This window comes from Dermacentor silvarum, chromosome 1 (genome assembly GCF_013339745.2).
Source record: "Dermacentor silvarum isolate Dsil-2018 chromosome 1, BIME_Dsil_1.4, whole genome shotgun sequence".
In the NCBI taxonomy this organism is placed as follows: domain Eukaryota; kingdom Metazoa; phylum Arthropoda; class Arachnida; order Ixodida; family Ixodidae; genus Dermacentor; species Dermacentor silvarum.
In genome coordinates, this window is record NC_051154.1 from 228964524 (window position 1) to 228987988 (window position 23465).

Genomic DNA, 23465 nt, shown 5'->3' on the forward strand with positions numbered 1-23465 from the left:
AACTGCAGTGGTTGCAGAGAAAATGTTCCTTTTTTGAGCAGAAAGCTGGTAATGGCGGGAACGCGGACGTAGACAAAGGTTCGCGCGCAAACTCCTGCGACTATCATGGCCCCTTTTTGGCTCCGTACTGAACTACTGAAAGCATTAATTTAGCTAGATACACTATATTTTTAGGTGAATATATATGTAAATACATTTAGGCACCCTTAACACAGCAAAGCAAACGCCACAGCACATAAAACTTGCGTGGCGAGTAGGCGAAGTCATGGGGCTTAAAAATGTGGCACAGCACACAAATGTCGCTGTATTCCCCCTACCCCCTACCTCATGCTTGCAGGGAGTTTTAGAAATTTTTGTGTTACAGGTTGGCAGCTATGCTATATGAACCTTGATTTAGTTAAATTCATTATATAGAGTGCATCCTTCAATTTGTGATCTTAGTTCCATTGAACACCTTGGATTTTCTCTCACAATTCAGCAAAGTAACTTTGTCTCACAGTTTCGATTTAACAATGTCCATGCACGTCGTATGCATGTACATTCATAGACAAATGAGACCAGAACAAGAAATTATAAAGCAGGACACCTTTCGCAAGTACTAACTCGAGAGCGCGATTTGCTACTTATACGGTTGCCAAATATGGTATAAGCCCCACAATAGGCGTAGAAACCATAATCGTGATAATATTGCATATATTGCTGAAATAAAAAACAAAAAAATGCACCCTAGCTAGCCCTAGCTTGTTCGTATTTCAATTGTCCATGACTGTACCTGGAACCCGTGTGGCAAGCAAAAGAGAAGAAACATAGCCCAACAGTGGATGCATCATTGCTAGGCTTGTGAAAATATTTATTTTCAAATATTTTATCGAATATTATGCTATTCAATTACAGTGTACTAGAAGGCTTTGTAGTGGGCTCAGAGGAGGGCGAGGGCTGAGGCGTTGTATGTTGCCTGCCGAGAGAGGGCACAGCAAGACGTTCCTCCTGAACCTTCGCTCCGGGACACAGCGGCTGCCAGGGCGGGCAGCGTTACTTTTACCATTTCACTGCGAAGTAAACTGCCAGTTTCTGCACTGCCGACCGGGCAATTATTTGTAGGGTACCACGATGCTTTGGCAGGAATAAAAAAAAATTTGATTCTCCGGACCGGCTTAGGGAAGATTTCGCGTCGTACCCACGATCATGTTAAATGTCTGCCCAGTTTGTTCTTACAACCATTACGCTTCCGCGAGAACTTTGTTTTCACATGTCACTGCCACAGCCTATCATATGCAAAGGGTTGACCCGTTACCTTCGTCATATGCCCTTTGCTCTAACCACATCGGGTTTGATTGTTAAACTGCCGTGGTACTTTACTCGGCTGCAGGAAAGTAAACTTGCCAAGCGCTCGCATAGGCTCGAAGGCCAATTTGTTCAGTAATTATGGATATGCAATCTCAAATGATTTGTCTACGGCACTTGTGCATGCTAGCTTTTACGAGACCGCTTTCTTACAATACAAAGTATAAGAGTAAATTGGCCGAAACAAGCAAGTATTTTTCAGAGCATGTGTAAACACTTTTATTACAGTAAAAAATACAGAACATTAGTCAGGTGCATCTTGCAAAAATGTAGCAGTAGCTAATCGGCATCCCAAACGACCACTCACCTTTCCCCCCCATGTTGCATATTTAGGCTATGTTGTTTAGCGCGAAACTGGACGAGGGACACAAAGAAACGGGGAGAAGCGCTTTCTCTGTGTCCCTCGCCCTGCATCGCGCTACGGCACATAGCCTCACAAGAAAACCAACTAGCCCAAACCTTCACCCTTCTAAGTTGCATATTTAGCTTAGGTATCATTCGGAGCTTTATTGCCTGCTTGTCGCCTCGCTTCTCCGCATTAACTAATTTCATGAAGAAGTGCGGCCGAATAGTTGGGTAGAAACTGACCACCTTCGCGTTGTTAGTTCAGCCACGTGTTCACTACAACCAGGTTCGAGATAATCGTGGGGATGGCGCCTTCCGATAGCAGCGCCCTTCCACGAGGAATGAGTGTTTCCTTGCCATCGATTACATGCACATAGCCTCTGATTATACGGGGTGTCCCAACTACCATGCACCAAGATTTAAAGAAATGCAAATGCCACATAGCTGGACAGAACCAAGGTAATGTTGTTACCCGTCGCTTGGAGATACCCAAATTGTTTCTTGCATTCCGCCTAATGACATAATTAGTCTTAATTATGAAACTTCTCAAATATTATAATTAGATGAAAAGTGTCAATGAGAAAACTGTAGAGCAACACGAAAAACTCCCGATACAGCTTTCTCTTGCTCAATACGTGCTACTTGAGTGTTTTTCCGAGCATGAAAGAAGCCTGCGAATACAAGCAAAATTGCCACGCGACTGGCCGCTCGAGGCACTTTGCGTGTATTCGTGGGCTTCTTTCACGCTCGGAAAAATACCTTTATGTAGCATGTATTGAGCAACAGAAATCTGTATTGGGAGTTTGTCATGTTGCTCTACAGTTTTCTCATTGACACTTTTCATCTAATTATAATATTTGAGAAGTTGCGGAATGCAAGAAATAATGTGAGTATCTCCAAGCGACGGCGAAGAAGATTACCTTGGTTCTGTCCAACTAACGTGGCAATTGCATATTTTTAAATCTTGGTGCATGATAGTTGGGACACCCTCTATATTGCTGTTCGAAATGTAGCTCGCAGACCACGGACGTTTCATTCAATAATTTATCTGCACGGTGAAATTTCCGTTCCCACTGCTTTCTTCATTTTGCGGAACATTGAATAAGGATGCCTTCGGTACGTCTTTCACGCGGCTGTACACCGTACGGAACTCGGGTGCAAAACAATAGTTGCGGTGATGGTTAGGCATTTTCGCCTACCTGGGACACACGTCTGTATAACGTGGGCGACACGCAGAGACAGGCACTACGCGTAAATAAAGCCGGCAGCAAGCAACGAAGTCGCAGACAACCGACCGCCACTGCAGCATAGAACACAGAACCACCCGCACGCGAGACAGCGAAACAGGTGGGATGACTGGCGAGTTCAAGAGGAAGCTGCTGCAGCGCCTCTAGCCGGGCGCATTGGCAGGCGACAGCGGCTGCTTCAGTGGAGAGCATAGGAAGGATGGGCCAGTGAGCCCACTGGAAAAGCTTCTAGAACACGTGTAATTCAATATTCACTTCGGCTCTAAATTTAGCATTCAAACTTTTAGAAGTATTCAAAGCGAATAATGTGTGCATTTTTTCGCGTACAAGCCGTGCCCCCAATTACAACACCTTGGAAAGAAGAAAAAAAACCACACACATAAACTATGTAAATAACTGCATAGAATGGCCCAAGTCTTTGTAAAAACAGTCTCCATTAGACAGATGCACAAATTGTCCGCGTCGTATCTTTGGCCAGTGGCTCTGTTCCCACCTCTTCAGTGACGTTGACAGCAGAGAGGTTTGCCGTAAAGGTAGTTTCACGTCAGCGTAGCCCATGCTGCCGTGAAACCAGACCTTGAGGTGAAATTCGCGCTGCCGTGAAGTCTTTCCGAGAGCTGTACAGCCGCTGTGAATAGATTTTCGTCGACACGGCACTAAACTGTAACATTGGTGGCCGACACTTGGTAAAACAGCGCTGGTTAGTCCCAACAGCCAAGGTAGGAGCGGCGCCAGACATCAAACCGTTGCATGAAATTTCCCGCTCATTGGTGATCGGGCCTGAGATTATACAGGGTTTTTCACTTCATCATCATCATATTTATGTCCACTGCAGGACGAAGGCCTCTCCCTGCGATCTCCAATTACCTCTGTCTTGCGCTAGCCGATTCCAACTTGCGCCTGCAAATTTCCTAACTTCATCACCCCACCTAGTTTTATGCCATCCTCGACTGCGCTTCCCTTCTCTTGGTGTCACTTAAGGTTTGTCACTAATTGGTTTTTCACTTAAGTTTCGCCAAACATTAAAAATATGCAAATGCCACATAGCTGGACAGAACCAAGGTAATTTTGTTTGCTGTTGCTTGGAGGTACTCAGATTATTTTTGCATTTCTCCTAATTAGATAATTAGTCTTACTTAATTAATTAACTTCTCAATTATTATAGTTTGATGAAAAGTGTCAATGAGAAAATTGTAGAACATGAGAAACACCCAATACAGCTTGGTGTTACTCAATACATGCTACATAAGTGTTTTTCCGAGCTTGAATAACTGACTCCAAAGATGAACCTGTTTCCTTTTCTGCTAGTAAAGAACCAACTTTTTTTTTTTTTTTTTTGTCAACATGTTTCTCTCATGTCAAGGTTTAATGCAAATCCCACAACTATATTCAGACTATTCGCTTCAAAATTATTCGACACTAATTACTACAGCAGAACCACGTTGATACAATCGCATTTCGTATGATTTCCTGGCACCGACGTTCACAATCAAGAACACAGAAAATGACCCAATACAGTTAAGCTTCTTTTTTTGCTGGTTGATACATTCCCAGAGAATACAACCTTTCGGCACTAAAGTTCAGTACATTGCCAAACTGCGATCATATGATACATTTTTGGGCCACTCAATCCTGTGTAAACAAGAAAAGGTGTGAGGCATGCGTGATTGTGAACAGTAGCCCCTCACTGCAGCAGCTTCCCCGCAGTACTTGCCTGCCTGTATCACGTGAAAACGCCGGCATGCGCTCATTTTCCTATTCAAGTACCAGCAAATCTTCTTCGGGTTGTTGTGCACTGCATTTACAGCTATCGCCGTCAACCCTATTGCGATAAGCATCTTACCTATCTGTGTCGCAGCACGCATGGCGTAGTGCCGTTCGAAGTGTACTTCATGCTTTTAAAAGTCGGCTACCCAAATGCGCTGCCGTTCCCAGCTGCAGGCGGTGCGAAGTTTCGCTCTGGCAGCATCGTATTCTGGCGAAGCCCACCAGCTCGGTTTTATTTCGGAAACACTACACAATAGAGCAACGCCAACGCACATCTCGGGGCACTCGAGGCTCACCAGTTAGATGCGCGTTGGCGTCTCATGCTAGAACGCTTCGCATTACGTAGATGTCAAGTCTTCGAATCTTTTTAGTGATTTTGGATCATACGTTCTCCCTGTTAGTACGTTTATTCTCGTGTGTTTTTATAATACATATGAACAAAGTTCTGCAGTATTGGTTTAGACTTTGCTTCAAACCAAGAAATTTATATTCGCACAAGCCTAATTATTGCACATTCCTTTCACTTGCAAATGTTACTGGAAAGTGGTGAAGAACACTGACCATTGAATAGAGGAGGGAACCCACTGCTTCAGCATCTGTAATTCCAGCATGTCCCACTCATGCTCGCGACCTGCTGATATGCATCAAACATGGCAGCTGCCAGTTGGAACAGAAGAGCCAACTATAGAAGGGAGCTTATGAGCGCCTCGGAAATGATGAGAGGAACATGCATTAATTAATACGTAGTCATGCCACGTCAGCATTATCGGAGATGACATTATTGTGATCTTGGCTGTGTGAATCACCACACTGTTGTTTAACCAAACAACATAGCATTCTAATGTGGTGGTCCATAATGATGATGATGATACATGTGTGTGCACAGCACCACGTGATGGTGGTCGGTAGCCGTATGTGTGATGTGCGTGGAAGCTGTGCCTTCTGTTGATCCCATAAGTATTGGTTAAGTTTCTTGCGGGATTATATTCATAAAGGCTAATTGCCAAGACAACATCCACAAGGACTCTAGTAGAAATTTGTGAAGCAATTCTTCATGCTGAAACATGGAAACCTCAGCTTGACAAAATTCTTATGCTGCTGAGTCCGAGGGGGCGGGACCAAATCTTGGCCGCGGTGGCCACATTTCGATGGGGGCGAAATGCAACAACACCGACGATGTACTATGCATTGGGTGTGCATTAAAGAACCCCAGGTAGTCATAATTAATCCGGAGGGCCACTATGGTGTGCCTCATAATCATATATGATTTTGGAACGTAACACCTCTAGAATTTAAGTTTTTTACCATAATGAAATATGTGATTCAATTTTAGGTTTTTTGCTGCATGTATGGCTTCGTTACGTCGACGTTTACCTGTACTAGATTTTATGGTTTCTTGCCCTGTGAATAGTGTTTTTGTGCTGTGTGAAACTCCCTTGTTTGCCTCGTTTTCCACTTGAATTATGTTCTCTTGTTTATCCTCAGTGCCCATTGTATTTGTCCTTATGCTTTGTTCTTTTCAAGCTTTCTGTTTACTTCCTAGCTGTATACTACTGCAAAGGTTGTAAACTGAGAGGACATTGCTTCTGTATTGGTTTCTTTGGACTTTTTCGGTTTGTTCTTTTGTATTAGATGGAAGAGCACAATGGTGCAACATCATTGTGCTTTTGTCCATCTGGTGGTGGTTTCTATGACCTGTTGGCTGGTCTATTTACGTTTTTCTCTTTGTTTGGTTTCTCTGACGGTGAAGGATGTTCCTCCTCACCTTTCAATCCTCAATCCACTTGCCACTGTAAGTAAACCTCATTGTCAGCAACTGAGGAGTTGAATCTTTTAGTGGCTGTAGTCGGGGGTTTGGGAAAGGGCATGACAAGTTCAGGGTATCGAAGAATAAATATAGAAAGCACTTGCGTCATACCTTTTGAGTATTTGAGTCAAATTTTATTTGGCCTGACAAATACAAAGGAATGTAAACATTTGAACCTATAAGTTGGCAGGTTCAACTAATGCTAGTTACACCAGGGTTTCTTTAAGGCAGATTTTTTGATAAGCTGAACATTGGATAAACCTTTGTTTAGTACTCGCAAAACAAATTCTGTTAAACTCAATTTCCGATAGGGCAAAATAATATCTAGGCTCTCTTTGTGAGAATTGGTTAATTTCTTTTTTCGTTTTATTATTGTATTTTGTGGTGCCATGTTCAGATCTGTCAAGCACTGGGCTAGTCATTCCTAATTTTTCAAACCCCTTTTTGCAGCCACCATAACTACAGTTGTGTAGTGGCTTGCAAATACTCATTTGCACACACCATGCTAACAAGCCTGCGCCTGATATGCCTGCCTCTCAACTACTAACACATGTGCAGTCTGTACGTGCATCATTTAAGGAACAAAATGGTATTTCTTTAGACTTGGATTGCCATGTACTGTAAGCACAAAATGAAATGGTGGGGGGAAAAAAATGTTTGCTGCAAAAACAGTAATCACTCAAAACAAAAAAAAAACATATCTGGATCCACAGTGCGAATGGGATAATTCAGCAAGCACTGCATTGATGCAAACACTTTAGTATTTGTGTGGGCCAACCCGCCGGGGTGACTTAGTCAGCTAAGGTGTTGCACTGCTGAGTGAGCACGAGGTCGGGGGATCGAATCCTAGCCCCGGCAGCCGCATTTCGATGGAGGCGAAATGCAAAAATGCCTGTATGCTTGCGTTGTAGTGCACGTTAAAGAACCCCAGGTGGTCAAAATTAATCCGGAGCCCTCCACTACGGCATGCCTCATAATCAGTACTGGTTTTGGCACGTAAAACCCCAGAAAGAAGAAGACGTATTTGTGTGGGGAAGATAGCGCCACTGCCATTTTCCATTGTTTCATTTTGTGCAGCTAATACATTCAGGCAGCCATGACTTGCCTGAAGTCTGCCTGAGCATGTGACCATAGCATTTTGTAGTTTTAGTAGGTCCTGCTTTTCTCTCTTAATTAGGCTGCACTCATGTGAGATGGTCTCACTAAGTTTTAAAGATGCATAGAACTTTAATTTTTTGCTCATAAAATCTCTTAGCATGTTTTTTTCTCTCTTTTAGTTTTGGATGGCTCACTGAGTGTATGTTGTAATTGGTGCATCATTGTCAAGTTCTTACAGCATCTTTTCCTAGCTGCTTAATCTGAAAGGACACACCTTTCTATATTTAAATAACATAACAATAGAAATAATCAGTTTATTATCTGTGCACATTGCCATATAAGCAAGTCATTGCTCCACATGGTACTAAATAAATCTAAATGCTTAAATCTCACACTTGGAAATGGAAGAAAAAAATTTTTTTACCAGAAGAATGGCCATTGTTCAACATTTCTTGAACACAAATGTAAAGCAAGAGCAACATTTGCATGTAGTTCAAGGGAAAGAGACGGTATGATTGCAACCATAGATAAGAGATTTAGTAAGTGCTTATCAGAATGCAGTGGTGTATAAAATTAACTAATGCAAGATCCCTGCTTTTTTCTGAACACGCTCTCTGGAAAAATGTGGGGGGCATTTTTACGTATGTTCTACTCTCATTTTTGTGTCTCGAGTAAAGCAGGTTATCTAGGAAGCAGACGGCATCATGCGTGTGCGTGTGGCATGTGTAGAATTTGTAAGTTACTTCATCAGTCGATTAGGAACAGCAATGTAGGCTAGCCTCTGAACTGTGGGACTGCCTTGGCGCCATCAAGTTCAGTAGACTAATCAATCATCTTGACGTATGACGCAGTGCACGGAAACACGACACAGAGAAGTAGAATAAACATACAGTACAACAGCTGCAGAACAACGTACAGGACAGCGTTTATGTGTTCTACTTTTTTGTGTCATGTTTCCGTGCACTGCTTTATACGTCATGATTGATCACCAACTTGCCCAATTGTCGACTTAACCAGACCAATCAACAGTCAGACTCTACTGGATATAGTGTATGTGTAGACTTGTGCTATTATTCTTATTATATTACTTGAGCAAGTTGCTTAATAAGTGCTTTTCATGACTATTAACCAGGCGGCAGCAGCACCTCCGTCTCCAGCTGTCCCGCCACCACCACCAAAGGAAAAAGGCCCTATTCCTAAGGAGAACCAAGTCTTGCAAGAAGTTTTTGAGGAGCTACGGATGAACTGCGCCCATGCTGCCGTCAACCCCGTAAGTGCAGGGGTTACAGGGATGCTAAACAAAAATGTATAAGGTTAGGCTAGGTATCAGTCTCAGTGGAAAAAGATGACCACAAGTGACTGGTGGCAGGGGCGGCGTCAGAAAGCGTGTCGTGATTTTGCCGCTCCGGCCACCACTCACTTGTGCCGCATGTCGTGATTTTGCTGCTCTGGCCGCCAGTCACGTGTGCTAATCTTTTTCCACTAGGACTGTACATTGGCAGACTGCACTTATGAAATAGCATATGTAGGTCACATAGTTTACTGGCAAAATGTATCCTGAAAAAAATACAAGTGCAATCGCTGACCACTGACCAAGTTTTACAGTTTCATTGCCTGATTTTTTTCTACCTGTCAGTTATATGCATGCCTGCCAACTCTCCGGAATTGTCCGGGAGCCTCTCGAATTTTTCTCTCATCTCCCGATTGTACGAACGCGACCTCAAATCTCCCGAAAAGTGGCCGCCACTTGGTTTTTTTTTTTTTCTTTTTTTTTTTTTTCCCCCTTTACGGCTTGTAATATAACCATGCGGAAAAGCGGTGTGGGAGCTGTTTGTCACCAGCATGCACCGTGAATCGTGGTAGCGGCTGCCGGCACCACCACGAACGCGAGCAGCCGACGGGCGCTGCCATATTGGATTTTCCGGATTGCCTAGTCTCACGCTGGGTCGAGCGTTTTTAGCAATCCAGTCGTTATATGACCGTGAGCGCGCTAGGCTTCAGTTGGCTTTGTCAGGTTGTCGAGTGAAATGCGAATGCCGAACTACTTTGTTTCCCTAAGTTGGAACGATCGATGGCACTTTTAAACAAACGATAAGAATAAGTACCGTATTTTCCGGTCTATAACTCGCACCTTTGTATCAGGCGCACCCCTCTCAAAACGGCAGTTTTTCCGGAAAAAGACGTATATAAGTCGCACCGGTGTATAAGACGCAGCTGTTTGCAGTGATGTCAAAAAAAATGACAGTGACCTTTCACTCGGTGAACGCGGGTCACGCGCAAGCGTATGAGTGGGATATATTGTTACTCCAGGCGCAATTCGACAGTCGTGGCTGCCGCGATGTTCCATATGGAGTCCAAGGGCAATAACGTCGTCCCCGCGCGCTGTATGCTGTATGTGCGAGTGAAAGCCTGCGACTGTGGGCCGAATTGCACACAAGGGAGGAAAGCGGGAAGGCGCGCTAGCGCGGGAGGTAGGGGGGCTTGTACTCAGGTAGCTACTGCGTAGTTTGCGCAGCGGTTCAGTGCTGTATCTTGATAGCGATCTGCAGATGCGACGACTTCGGGGTCAGTCGACTCGCGCTCGTCCTGCCGCTGCTTGCGTTGCTGTTCCGTCCTTCTCGCACGGTGCTCGGGAACTCGGCAGAAGAACCCGGCACCTCGATATTGCCCGCAGAAGCCGGAGCAGTTAAGTCAACCAATGCGCTTCGCGTGGCCATAACATCGAATCCGATTTTGACAGCAGTTTTCCTGAAAAAAAAAAAGAAAACGTACATATGTCGCACCGTTCTGTAAGATGCATCGACGAAATTTTCAGTTCATAAAAACACCGCGTCTTAACACCGGAAAATGCGGTACTTGCAAGTATTTCTGAGATCATACACGACGGAGTTTCTGTGCTTTGTCACTTCGTGGAGTCGTGACAACTATGAATTCTGTACCACGTGCACCGTTTTGCACAGCGACAATTTTTTTTTGGGGGGGGGTGAAAACTTTTTTGAATCCCCCCCCCCCCTCGCGCACGGCGGTCTCCCAAATTTTCATGTTTTGAGGTTGGCAGGTATGTATATGGACTGCGCAGAAGCTACACCACGCTGTAGAACCAATGTATGTTAATACATACAGACACCTTTATGTTAATATTTCATGAACACACTTCTTAAACATCTGGAGCATAGATTATGCTAGCTACTGATATATACAGCAGAATGGCTGTTGACAGCATCACCATGTTCAGTAGTAAAACAATTGTTAGTATATTTTCACCTTTCTTTTTTGCTACAACTGTAGTATTCAAGCTCAAAGGTTGACGGGTCTCCATCTGTATGCTGTCAGTTGTTAGCCTTACTGCTGATTGAGGCCATAATTGTCCAACATGCTTATCCTATACCAGGTGATTTTTAAATTATACAAAATTTTAAAAAATCATCTGTGGCAGATAACATAATTCTAGTCCTTGAGCTGAATTATTCAAAGAGCCAGACGTTATTGCACGAGAAATCAAAACGCATATCCAACTTGTTATGTTGCTGCGTGAGTCCTATCGCAAGGCACCATCGCTACAAGGTGGTATCGGCAATAGCTCTTTATTGCCGTCACGAAACAACACAGAACAGGGGATCTTGATTACAACTGGCATATATATATACTCTTCGGGCTGGAAGAGGGCGCTCTTCAACACCAGGGCTGATTGACGAAAATCCGTCATTCACGGAACTCAGCGTCCAGAATCGGTACACAACACTCCTTCCCCCTTAGTTCGGACTCAACAGTCAGCCAATGCCAGCACAAAGTCCTGAAAATGTTAAGGTGTCTTACGGGAACGCTGCGAACGGCGTGGCCCCGGCAATTCTACACTTTGCTCTGTTGTTGCTGGCTGAGGTGCTGCTGTGTCGTCTGAAGGTAGCATGACTCTTGGTTGCTCCTCAGATGGTAGCATGACTCTTAGTTGCTCCTCGGTTTCACTGGGATCTGGTGTCTTGCTGCAGCTCACTCCAACAGGTGAAGGGCTTGACGCAGGCCGGACCTCAGGCTGTCCTCCTTCAGGTACGGTTTCGGCTAACCTCATGGGACTGCTGCCCCGACGACGAAGCTGGTCCACGTCCCGGCGACACATACGGCTGTCCGGAAAAACCACCTCATAAGAGATCGGGCCAGTTGCTCTGGAAATCACAGCAGGTACCCATGGTGGGCCTTGGCTGTAGTTGCGTACAAATACAGGGTCATCGGGCTGGAATGTGCGTGGTGTAGGCAGAGCTTCTGCCAATCGGGAGGACTTGTGAGGGGCCCGGTCTGTGTGCAGCCGGGCCAGCATGGTAGACAGTTGGCGGCCCATCAGTAACTCGCACGGGGAGCGACCCGTGACTGTGTGCGGAGTTACATGCTGCTGGAGAGTGAAGTCTGCCAGGTGCTGTGCCCAGCTTCCTCGGATTATCCGAGATAATGCCTCTTTGGTGGTCCGTACCATCCTTTCAGCCTGCCCGTTCGTGGATGGATAGAACGGTGCAGATGTCGCTTGGTGGATGAGGTTTGCATACAGGAACCCTCGAAATTCTGTGGATGTGAACTGCGGGCCATTGTCTGTGACGAGGGTATCTGGCAGGCCATGAGTTGCGAACAATCTTCGTAAGGTAGTGATTACAGCACTCAATGTCATTGACGACATTGGTATGACCTCCAGCCATTTGGAATAAGAATCCACCACAATCAAGAAGGTCTGTCCTTGGAATGGACCAGCGAAATCAATGTGCAGGCATGACCATGGAGTCCGGGTCGTCTCCCATGGGTGCACAGGTGCCCGAGGCATCTCGGGCCGTGTTTCCTGGCAAGGAAGGCATCGCCGGACCCATTCCTCAATGGCCGCATCCATGCCGGGCCACCATACATAACTGCGGGCAAGTGCTTTCATTCTGACGATGCCGGGGTGTCCGACATGCAGAGCTTTGAGGACCCGGAAACGAAGCTTCTGTGGAATCACCACATGGTCACCCCAAAGTAAGCATTCCTTGTGGGCGGACAGCTCATGTTGCCTGGACACAAATGGTGTGAATTCGGAACTCAGAGCGCACCTTGGCCACCCCTTCCACACCCAGTTGAGGACGCGGGAGAGGATAGCGTCCTTGGCGGAGTGCTTCGCCACATCGTCTGCATGGACTGGAGATTCTGGAAGTACGTCCAGAAGCATGACGACCTCTGCTGGCGAAGGGTCATCCTGACACTGGTCCGCTTGGGGCAGTCTGCTGGGACCATCTACATGGCCTAACTGTTTTCCTGGTCGGTGGTGGAGAGTATGCTGGTATCCATTCAGAAAAATGGACCACCGAAACATTCGCGGTGAAAGCATCTGTGGCGTTTGCCGGTCTGATGTGAAGAGCCCCAGGAGAGGCTTGTGGTCTGTATAGATCTGAAATGGGCGACCAAATACGTTGTCATGGAACTTCTTTACTCTGGCAACCACAGCGAGTGCCTCCTTATCAATCTGAGCGTAATTCCGCTCCGTAGGGGACAAGGTTCTTGAATAAAAAGCGATTGGTGCTTCCGTGTCATCCGGCATTCTGTGACTCAACACCACTCCTATTCCGTACACGGACGCATCGCAGGCAAGAATTACCGGCTTCTTCTCGTCGAAGTGTGTTAGCACCTGGTTGGATGCCAGTAGCTTCTTCATATTGTCGAACACAGTTTGTTGTAGGTTTCCCCACAGCCAGGGGACCTTGTCCAACAAACGGTGCAGGGGTTCAGCGACAGTGGCCTTGTGTGGAAGGAATGCATGATAGAAATTGAGAAGACCCAGGAAGGCCTGTAGCTCGGCTCTGTTTAACGGCCGCGGTGCATTAAGGATGGCTTGCGTCTTGGCCAGTGTGGGGTGGATTCCCTCAGCATCGACTCGGAAACCCAAAAATTCCACTTGAGTCACTCCTAGCTGGCATTTCTCCTCCTTGACCTTAAGCCCTGCATCTTGGAACCGCTGAAGGACCTCTCGAAGGCGACTAAGCAATTCCTGGTATGATGCACCTGAAATGAGGACATCATCAAAATATGGAATGACGCCTGGTAGTCCGTGCAGTAGGTTCTCCATTAAACTCTGGAAGCTGCCAGGTGCGACGCTGACACCGAATTGTAATCGTCGAACGCGAAAAGCACCCTGATGCGTCACAATGGTCTGCGCCTCTGCAGATTCATCAGTCACTGGGAGCTGTTGGTAGGCCTGTGCTAAGTCTAGCTTTGCAAAGACAGTTCCACCAGAGAGGGATGCCAGCAGGTAGTTGACAGCTGGTACCGGATACGAGTGCTGCTGCAAGGCTTTGTTGATGGTGCACTTGTAGTCTGCACAGATGCGGACGTCACAGATGCGTAACAATAGGGGTTTCCCAACGAGCATGGTCAACCGGCTCTAGGATTCCTTTATGTATCAGTTTGTCCAGTTCGGCGTCGATTTTTGGTCGCAGTGCGAAAGGAACCCTTCTTGCTTTCAGGCGGATAGGCATAACCTCAGGGTTAAGTGCAAACTGCACGGGCGGTCCCTTGCAGCAGCCCAGTGTCCCGTCGAACACAGAGGCAAAGTCCCGGAATATGTTATCAAGTGAGGATGGTTGCTGATCGATGCGTTGCACTCCCGTGATATTTATACCGAGTGCCGGAAACCAATCCAGCCCGAGAAGACTTGGGCGCTCGCCCTTGACAATGACCAGGCGCAATAGGCCGTCAAAATCTTTGAACTGCACTCGGACGGTACCAACTCCACGTACAGCGGTACGGTTGGCTTGATAGTCCCTCATAATAACTTCAAGAGGCTGTAGGTTTTGGACACGTCCCTTTGGAAAAATGAGTCTGGCTGTGGCGTCGGAGATAATGAAATAGGTTGATCCCGAATCCGCCTCCATCTGACATTGTGTGCCTTCGATTTTTACACTCACATGTATCTTCCTCTTGGCGGGTTTAGACACTTCGTTGATAGCAGTAACTGCTAAGTCGTCGCAGTATGAAATGTTTGTGCGAGGAGTAGTCTTGAATTGTTGCGTCTGGGCTTGGTCTCTGGCATTTCGACGTGGGCTAAGCTGTCTCCGGGACCGGCAGACCTTGCAATGTGCCCGGTTTTTCCACATTCCCTGCACTGGGCACCCCGGAACCGACACAGGCGGCGTTCGTGCGGGCCTCCACAGCTGGCGCAGGGGCCACCCACCAATCTCTCGGTGTCCTGTCGCTGAGTGGGGCTCGCACATAACCGAAGAACATTTTCGGCGGTGTCTTGCTCGCCATCATCGCCAGTCGTCGTCCCTTGGTACACGGGCTCAAAACGCGACGTGTTCGTGGTTTGAAACGAGGGTAGGCTGGCTTCCCGGGCAATGGCCTCAGCGGCTACTGCTTCCTCGACAGCACTGGTGAAAGACACTCTTTTTTCGCCAGTAGTCACCGCTTCACAGTGTCGTTCTGCAGTCCGAACACGAATCGGTCCGGTAGCATGGTGTCGAGGTCGTTGAAGTTGCAGTGCTGTGTCGTCGTTCGAAGAGCAGCAAGGTAGGCGGCGGCAGACTCACTTGGTGCCTGGTCGCGGCGATGGAATTCATATTGTCTGGCAAGCTCCGGTGGTTTCGGTGCTAGGTGGTCGTGCAGAATGGCGAGGATTGTTTCGAACGGTGTATCCTTCAGCTGGGCCGGTGCCACGAGCGCCCTGGCTAATTGAAAAGTGGTGGGACCGCAGCGGCTGAGGAATGTCGATCTCTTCTTGCTGGCGTCCGTAACGCCTTGCGCCTCGAGGAAGAACTGGAAACGTTCTGCATAGTCCTCCCACTCTTCAGGGTGAGCGATGTCGAAAGGCTCGAGCCCCTCCGTTGCGGCGGCCGTCATTGTGAACGAGTACGTACTGGGCGGAGCTAGCTTCCCGTTGCGGTGGTCTCATTCGGATCCCATCCTCGTCGCCAGTGTTGCTGCGCGAGTCCTATCGCGAGGCACCATCGCTACAAGGCGGTATTGGCAATAGCTCTTTATTGCCGTCACGAAACAACACAGAACAGGGGATCTTGATTACAACTGGCATATATTGTATGCTCTTGGGGCCGGAAGAGGGCGCTCTTCAACACCAGGGCTGATTGACGAAAATCCGTCATCCGCGGAACTCAGCATCCAGAATCGGTACACAACTAATTTAGAATTTCACTAATTAACTTCCACATTTATTACATCACTGCAATTTACGAATTATAGCCGGTGAGTTCGCAAGGTGAATACATTTGGAGCAAATTTTCAGGTTGACACTATCTTCAAGATATTCATTCCTAAAATGCGGGACGAAATACACGGGCGTTCCAGTTACTTTAGTGCTTCAATGCATAAAATGGCTGTTAGAAAAGTAAGCGGAACAGTAGTGAACTTTTACACGAAGTTTCACGGTGCATATCTCTAAACACATGCGATCCTTACAAGTCGTTCCAAGTGGATATCTCTTCCAAACTCATTGGCTACAATTCGTAAGTTCCAATATGTGCCGTAAAGTAAATAATTCACAAGTTAAAGAGTTAAGTTTGGTTAATTAGTCGATTATGCACTTCGATTTCTCATGCAAGTAATGTTCACTGCTTCAGGTAATCCAACTCAAGGACTATATTTACAATATCTGCCACGGGCAATTTTTAAACATTCTTTATAGTTTATAAAAAAAAAAAAAACACCCTGTACTACGGGACTTTGCAAAAAGAAATTTAATAAAGCGACGCAGCAGCATAGAGACACTGAATGTGTTTCTCTCTTTTCTTTCTGTCAGCAAATCAAGCGGAAGCTGGATGACGTTGCACGGAAGCTTGAAAACATGTATGACAGGTTACGAGAAGACACTGTAAGTTGGACACCACTGCAGTGCCTGCAGACCTGTTCTGTGTTTGCCTATGCTCAGAGTCAGTTCACTGCTGACTTGTAACTTCTTTATTTTTTCCCCTTTTTTTCCTCGCTGTACTTCAATATAGAAAATGGATGAGATTTTGTGGTGGGATAAAAAATGTTTGCAGCATCATTTTGGGATGGTTGTAAACATTTTTGGAAGTGAGGCAAGAAAACAGGGTCTTTAGTATCATCATCATCAACCTATATTTATGTCCACTGGAGGGCGAAGGTCTCTTGCTTTTTATTTCCTGAAAAGTTAGCACACCTTTCTAGCTTCCTCTTTCTTTCTTTTTTTTTCAAGATTTTTATATTTAATGACTTATATTCGTATAAAAGTTGCCTTCTTTTCTTATTCTGGCAGTAGGGGTGGCAGGGTGTGGCTGTGCTGTTCACATAAATGTTTATGTGTGTGTGCTTGTGATACATGCATGCTTGTGTGTGTGAAAGTGAGAGAACATATCCTTGCTGGACTGTTGTGTTAATGTGCAAAGTACACATGCTGCTGCTGCTATCTTTAGTGGTTCTGAAAAGGTGCTCATGTAAGCTTACGGCAGTTCAGAGGGCATTATGGTGACACCTGGGGAGCTTTTGTTGAAAACGTCTTAAGTGTTAATGCATTGTTTCACTTCTGTCTATTGTGGGTTCTTGGTGTCTCACAGGAGACCAACCACCGCGGGTTTGAGCTTAGCGAGCCACAGGGCCGCGTCAGTCGTCGCCTCCAGCACTGCTGCGCGTGAGCTCAGGCCGCAAGGGGCTACCGAGCAGCGCACGCAAAAACACAGTAATGCCCTGAGATAACGGAAACCGTTTATTGAATCCGTTGGAACCGGCGCTGCACAAACGCCCGCGCGGCAGGGAGCCAAAGGGAGCACCAAGGGCGAAAATACAGAAACGGGCGCTATAGCACGTTGCTGCGAGAGCACAGGCTCAAGCTGGGACACGCCGCTAGGGAAAGTCCCGGCGGCTATGCTACTTGCTCTGGCGATAACCAATGTGTCAACTCGCGAGAGCTTGGGCAAGCTCCTTAGGCTTGGGCTTTCGGCAAGTGCGGCTCGGCGTGGTATGACCTCGCGCGAGCACTAGGCACCGCTCGTCGACTTAGCGTCGGGAAAAGATCAGCACAAAGTACACGCTCTCCGCACAGGCAAAGGCACAATGCGCGAGCTCAAGTCCTAGTCACAAAGGTGTCGGCGGACGTGAGGAAAGCATGTACGTACCTTGCGCCGGTCCCGGAGATAAGAGCCACGCTCAGCAACTAGCAGCCGACGCGGCCGCGTAGTGAAGTCAGCGCCCCGCCCTCACCGCAAACCACCAGCGTGTGGAGCGCCACCGCTGGAACCGGTTGGCAACGGGCGGAGTTGGCGAGGGACGGCAGAACAGGTGAAGCCCGTGCAATGGTGCCGGCGCCTCCCTCAATCCCCACACTATGGTACCTTCAATTATCGTAAGTTATATTCCACGTTTAGGTACATTCCAAGTTTAGGTTATTTTCTATGCAAGAAATAGTTGTACCTGTGCTCATCATACCTGTGACCAGCCGATCATATTTGAGAGAGCATTCCAGATTGTGCAAGGAGCCTATTCTTTGCACTGTATTTGTTCCAGGACCTATTTTGTCATTGTGCTGACTGTGCTCTACTTCAAAATTGCAGCCTGTGCAACTTGATTCTTAAAATTTGGCTGAAGAAAAGAACAGATGTTGATTAACGGGGGGTTGCACGTTGGGCTTGTTGGTATCACATGCTGGAGGCAAAAGGCGTAGCGCATCAGAAACAGGACACAAGAGGAAGAACACAGAACACGCACAAACGTGTGTTGTCTGTGTTCTTCCTCTTGTGTCCTTTTTCTGATGTGCTACGCCTTTTGCCTCCATCAGATGTTGATATTCAGAGAAACAAAAAAATTTTTTAAACATGGTTGCACCACAGTTTACCTCTTTTGTTACCGCATCTATAGAAATCGATCAATTTGATAGTTTTTCTATGCATTGTTAAACATTTCCATCGAAATTCTTGTACTAGCAAGATCGTGCACCACCAGGAATGACGACTGAACTTTAACTATTCTTCAGATTTGACAATATTTGGCAAGTTGGGGAGTCTGGAAAAATAAAACTTTGACTGGGGGTATTGTCAAAACTAGCCTCCAGTGCACCTAGCACTTCTTCAATAAAGAGACACAAAATTTGCACTTTGGTCGGCCCGGCAACATTATTTTAAGGGGGCCCTGAACCGCTTTTTATCGAAGTCGAGAAATGCATTTAAAGTTAAATTAGGCTATTCCAGAAATACTTTGCCGCAAAAATTTCTTCAATGCATGCGTTCAGCAAAAGCAGTGTTATTGGCAATCAAACACAGCATGCTTCCGCTCCTTCTTGAATGATTCGCACTGCGAAGGCCATGGCAGAGCTGGGCGTGCCCACAACGCTCTGTCTACGGAATGCCACCGTGGCGCGCAGTTCGAATTTGATTTTGGATGTTCATGTAGACACCACTATTTCCGATTTTGGTGCCTACGATGCGCCAAATGTGCCAGACACGATTGTCCTCAGTGAGCCGCAGTGCGCTCAGACTAATGATGCAGCAGCTCAGCTGGAATGCTAGTGTGCTTATAGTGTGCTTGCGCACAGTGCTCATGCCAGCAGCAGAAGGCAGAACACTGCCCTGGCTCTACCGCCGACGCAGTTGAGCGTAGCCTTTGACGCTGCGTCCACTTCAATTCATTATCTTTGCAGCCAAACGCTCTCCCAGTCTCCATAGAGACCCTCACTCTAACCCTCCACGCAGTTGGGCTGCGCATGCGCCATCGAGCGGGAATGCATGACAATGGTGGCGTTGGCACCTCAAGCGTCCATATACAGTTAAACCTGGATATAATGAAATTGACAAATTCCCGAAAAACTTTGTTATAAAGAGGATTTCGTTATATGCAGCTTCGACACGAAAATTCGAAAAAGAAACGCTTACCGTATTTACTCGATTCTAACGCGCCCTCAATTGTAACGCGCATCCGTTTTCCGTTTTCGTCGAAGCGCTCATCCTTGGAATGTCACACCAGGTACCGGATGCGTGGACGCGTGTCGTTTCGCACAAGCGCGAGGCATCGGAAATGAAGAGCGAGCGTCACGATGGCGTCGTATAGTGTTACAGTAGAACCCCACTGTTACGTTCCCGGGGGCTGCGTTTTCCCGGCTGTTACGTCGTTTTCGGCCGGTCCCGGCACAGCTCCCATAGAACCCAATGCATTGCTAACCCCGCTGTTGCTTCGCAACTGTGGGACCGTTCCCGCATCATACGTTGCAAACTGCCACCCCGCACCGGCCCGAGCGGCCATTTTGACTTTTCATGTCGCTTGGCTTGGTGGCTTGACGGTGGCATTGGCCGCCCAAAGTGCCGGGGGCGACAACTATGACGTATTTTCGGTTTCCGCGTGCAAAAGTATGGCTCTTGAGATCCGTATTTGCTATATAAAGATGGTGTCTATGACGCGTTGTGGCCCTAAAATTGGTTTTGGCTCATAAAAAATGTCGCAGTTTTGCCCGAAAGGCGAAGCATCGATTGCAATAGCAAATTAGTAGAGAGGTATTTGGAGTAGGGATAGTAGTTTTATCGGCTGCATAAACTTGACACATTGGCTTACTAACTGAAATAACAATCGTGGTGTCAGCGCACACAAGCAAACATGAATAGATCACACTGAATTACCGCAGCCAACGACTGTCAAAACGCTGGCAGCAAGCGCAGGTTCGCGCGGTCTATCGCTTCAGCGGAAACTGAGCGGCGAATGCACAGCGCATACAAAGGTCAGAGCCGTGTGGAGATAAGAGACAGTGCGGGCGACCGGCACCGCCGGGCAAAGGGCAGAGAAGTTGTTGGCAGAGGAGAAGCTGCCCCCCCCCCCCCCCTCCTCTTCCCGTTTATTGCTTTCGCGTGGGAGATTGAGTGGCAAGATACGCCTTTGGTGCCAGAGCACAGCGCCGCCCCGCCTCCCTCCCTGCCATACCCCCTCGGCTTTTCGCGCGACAGTCGCGTTTGCTTTCCACCGTGCGTTCGCTCTCCATGATAGAGCACGGCGTGCGTCCCCCGCGCGCTTTCGCTCGCGCATGCGGCGCGCAGCGACGATTTTATCGCCCTTGGAATCTATACGGAACCTCATGGCGACGCCGACGGTTGAAGTGTCCATATAATTGCTATCGCAATAATATTCCGTATAAAGTCCAAGGGCGATAACGCAGTCGCCGCGCACCGTATGCTGTATGTGCGAGTGAAAACGTGCGAGGGGAGCCGACGACCGCGTCTAAATCTCGCTAAATCTCGCGCGCGCAAGAAAAGCAAGGAGGAAGCGCGCCTTCTTTCGTTGCGCTCGTGGCACCGGCGCGAGGGGGGAGGGATAGCGGGGCGGCGTTGTACTGTACTCTGGCATCAACTGCGTACTGCGCGGCGGTGCGCGGTGGCGCGGGCCATATCTTGAAAGCGATCTGCGTTGGGGTCTAGCAGTGTAGGTGCGTCGGCGGCTCGTAGCTTTGTGCGTGCTGTGTGTTCTCGGCGCTCAGTTTGCATTGAAGCGATAGACAACAGCACAAAGGTCACTTCGCTCGCTTCTCCAGAGGCGCTTCCACACGCCACCAGCGTTTGACAGCTCGTGCCCGCGCTCATCGAGTGTGATGTGTCACAGCGTGTACCAACGCGTCGGCAACATCAACTGGAAAACAAGAGAGCTCCCGGCTTGGCGGGCTAGGCCAGCTGCAGCAAGCGGCAGGATCAGGTTTGAATGAAGGGAGGGGGAAAGGTCACGCCCGAGGCGGCAAGATCGCCGGGTCGAGGCATGCAGGCCCGCCTCGCACACGCACGCACACGTGTGCTCGCTTCGCATTCCGTCGCGGCAGAGAAGGTGCTTCCGGTTGTGCTCGCGCAAAAATTACAAAATTTGGGGCGAAATCTCTAGGTTATCAGAGGGGGAAATTCGTTATATAGAGGGGGTCTCCCGTTGCCACTTCGTTACGTAGAGGTCTCAAATACATGTGCTTCTATGGAGTAACGGCGGGGAATAGAAAAACTTCGTTATATCCAGGAATTCGTTATATGGAGGTTCGTTATAAGCAGGTTTAACTATAATTGCTATCGCAATAAAACCCCAGTGTTTAGCAATCGTGGGGGTGCTTTCATATGGTGGGCCACTGGTACAGGGCAGCTCTGGTGATGATTCCCTTTTCTTATACGCGCAGATTGCACCGGCGACAACGCACGGCCTCCACCAGATTGTGCAGGCCATCCAGCAGAATGACTACGCAACTGCCCTGAGCATTCACAGCTACTTGGTGTCCTCATCCAACTTCTCCGAGACCAGCAGCTTTTTACCGGGGCTCAAGGCACTGCTCCAAGTCGCCCAGCAGCTGGGGGTGTACGTACAATAGCCCCACACTGTTGTTCCTGCTTGGGTCTTCTGCGCCTCCGATGCCTTGTCCCCCCTCCCCGCCACACACACCTTTGTTGTTTTCCCATTTGCTTCTCCCTTTTTAAGAGAAACCAAAACAGCGCCTTCTCACACTTTTATTAAAGAATGTTGGGTTGGAGGAAATTTCAGTACTACGACTTCTTCTGTGAGCCCTTGAACTGGAAAGTGTATTCTGCAAAACAACAATCATGTCTGTGTGTTTTTACAATAATTTTTCTGTATCTTCCTTTTTCTTTAATATATATATATATATATATGCTGCTTTTATTTTTGTAGTTACCTTTATGGAGCTGTTTTTACCAAGCATCTGGCTTGTGAATGGTGAGAGTTGTTTATGACCTACTTTTTGGTCTGCTTGTGGGAATGAATCGATAACAAGAGTGTGTGGCTATGCCTGGGGTAGTCACAAGTGTGACATGTTCTCTCCTTTGGTGACTGCATTTTGCCGACCTCTTGAGGTGCAGTGTAGAGTATATTTTGCACAAAGTGTGACACACGAACACTATTGGATGGGTCCTAGCTAACATATCTAGTGGTATGTGAAGCAACTGTTGAATTCTTGTGGTAAGCCCAAACTGAAACAAAACTTATTTACTTGCTGAGGCTTGCTCACTTAATTCAGGACAGTTTGTGAGCCATACTGACTGACACATGCCTGGTTGTGTCAGCTTTATTGGTTCTACAGAAATGAGTGTTATGTTGGAAGTTTTTCTCATTTTTTTTTCTCATAATAAAGAAGCACTTGTTATGGAAAAAGCTCTCAGGTGTACACTTATAGGTGAGTTTAGATATTCTTAGGTTGCAGTGTTAAGCAAGATGAAAAATAGGCAAGTGATCACTCTTTTTCACTCTTATGTGAATTCTTTGTCATCTTATTCAGGCTTTGGAGAAGAGATTTTCAGAAATTGTAATTATGGTGCCACACTGGCACAAAATTTCGTACTGATGAAGAAAGGTGATCCTGAAAAGCAGTAGTCTGCTTTGAATAGTTTAGTTGGTAACTATTTCATGGTTGGGGCGCACACTGTCTTATCAATATAAAAAGAGACAATATATATCTAGAGGTGCAACCAGACAAGTTGTTAGCTTTTTTTTTTAACATTACGGACCTCTAGATCCTTCTTCGTGAAAGCCCTGTCGCACTTTGAGCTGGACATGCATTTGTATAGGAATGGACTTGAGTGCTCAACACTTTTCATTTGCATGATAGTGCATCAGGCAGTGTTACTGGCTAGTTATACTTGAAATAATTAGTCCACGTTGAAGCTTTTTTTCTCATATCACAGTAACTATGCATTCTAGCAGACTGGTCCTAAATTTTTTGCAACAAACCATTTTCACCCTTTATGTGTTGTCCTGAAGCGCACTGTTTTCAAGGTTGCAATGTGAAGAATAAAAGGAACGAAGAGAATTGTATGGTTTCTTTTGTTTTGTTGACACATGTTCTAGACATTGTGTGCAAAAGGTCTGATGCCACATGTTTTTACTGTGCTGATTGTGGGGTGCTGGTGAACTTTGTGCTGTCTAGT

General features: G+C 47.0%; 2 protein-coding genes across 2 annotated transcripts in view; one reads left to right on the forward strand and one right to left on the reverse strand.

Moving 5' to 3' along the window:
• The window catches only part of LOC119436875 (protein transport protein Sec31A-like), a 134080-nt gene extending 110728 nt beyond the window's left edge, over positions 1-23352 (forward strand). Inside the window, exons 25-28 of the mRNA XM_037703896.2 lie at positions 6454-6495; positions 8741-8878; positions 16367-16438; positions 21707-23352. Coding sequence (XP_037559824.1) covers positions 6454-6495; positions 8741-8878; positions 16367-16438; positions 21707-21895 — 441 coding nt within the window. The 3' untranslated portion in view covers positions 21896-23352. The remainder of the gene's footprint in view (positions 1-6453; positions 6496-8740; positions 8879-16366; positions 16439-21706) is intronic.
• On the reverse strand, positions 11230-12963 carry LOC125942090 (uncharacterized protein K02A2.6-like). The gene is made up of 2 exons (XM_049660058.1): positions 12684-12963; positions 11230-12635 (listed from the first exon to the last, which is right to left on the reverse strand). The coding sequence occupies exons 1-2, from the start codon at positions 12947-12949 to the stop codon at positions 11411-11413; spliced, it is 1491 nt and encodes a 496-aa protein (XP_049516015.1). The 5' UTR covers positions 12950-12963; the 3' UTR covers positions 11230-11410.
• Positions 23353-23465: the final 113 nt, after the last annotated feature.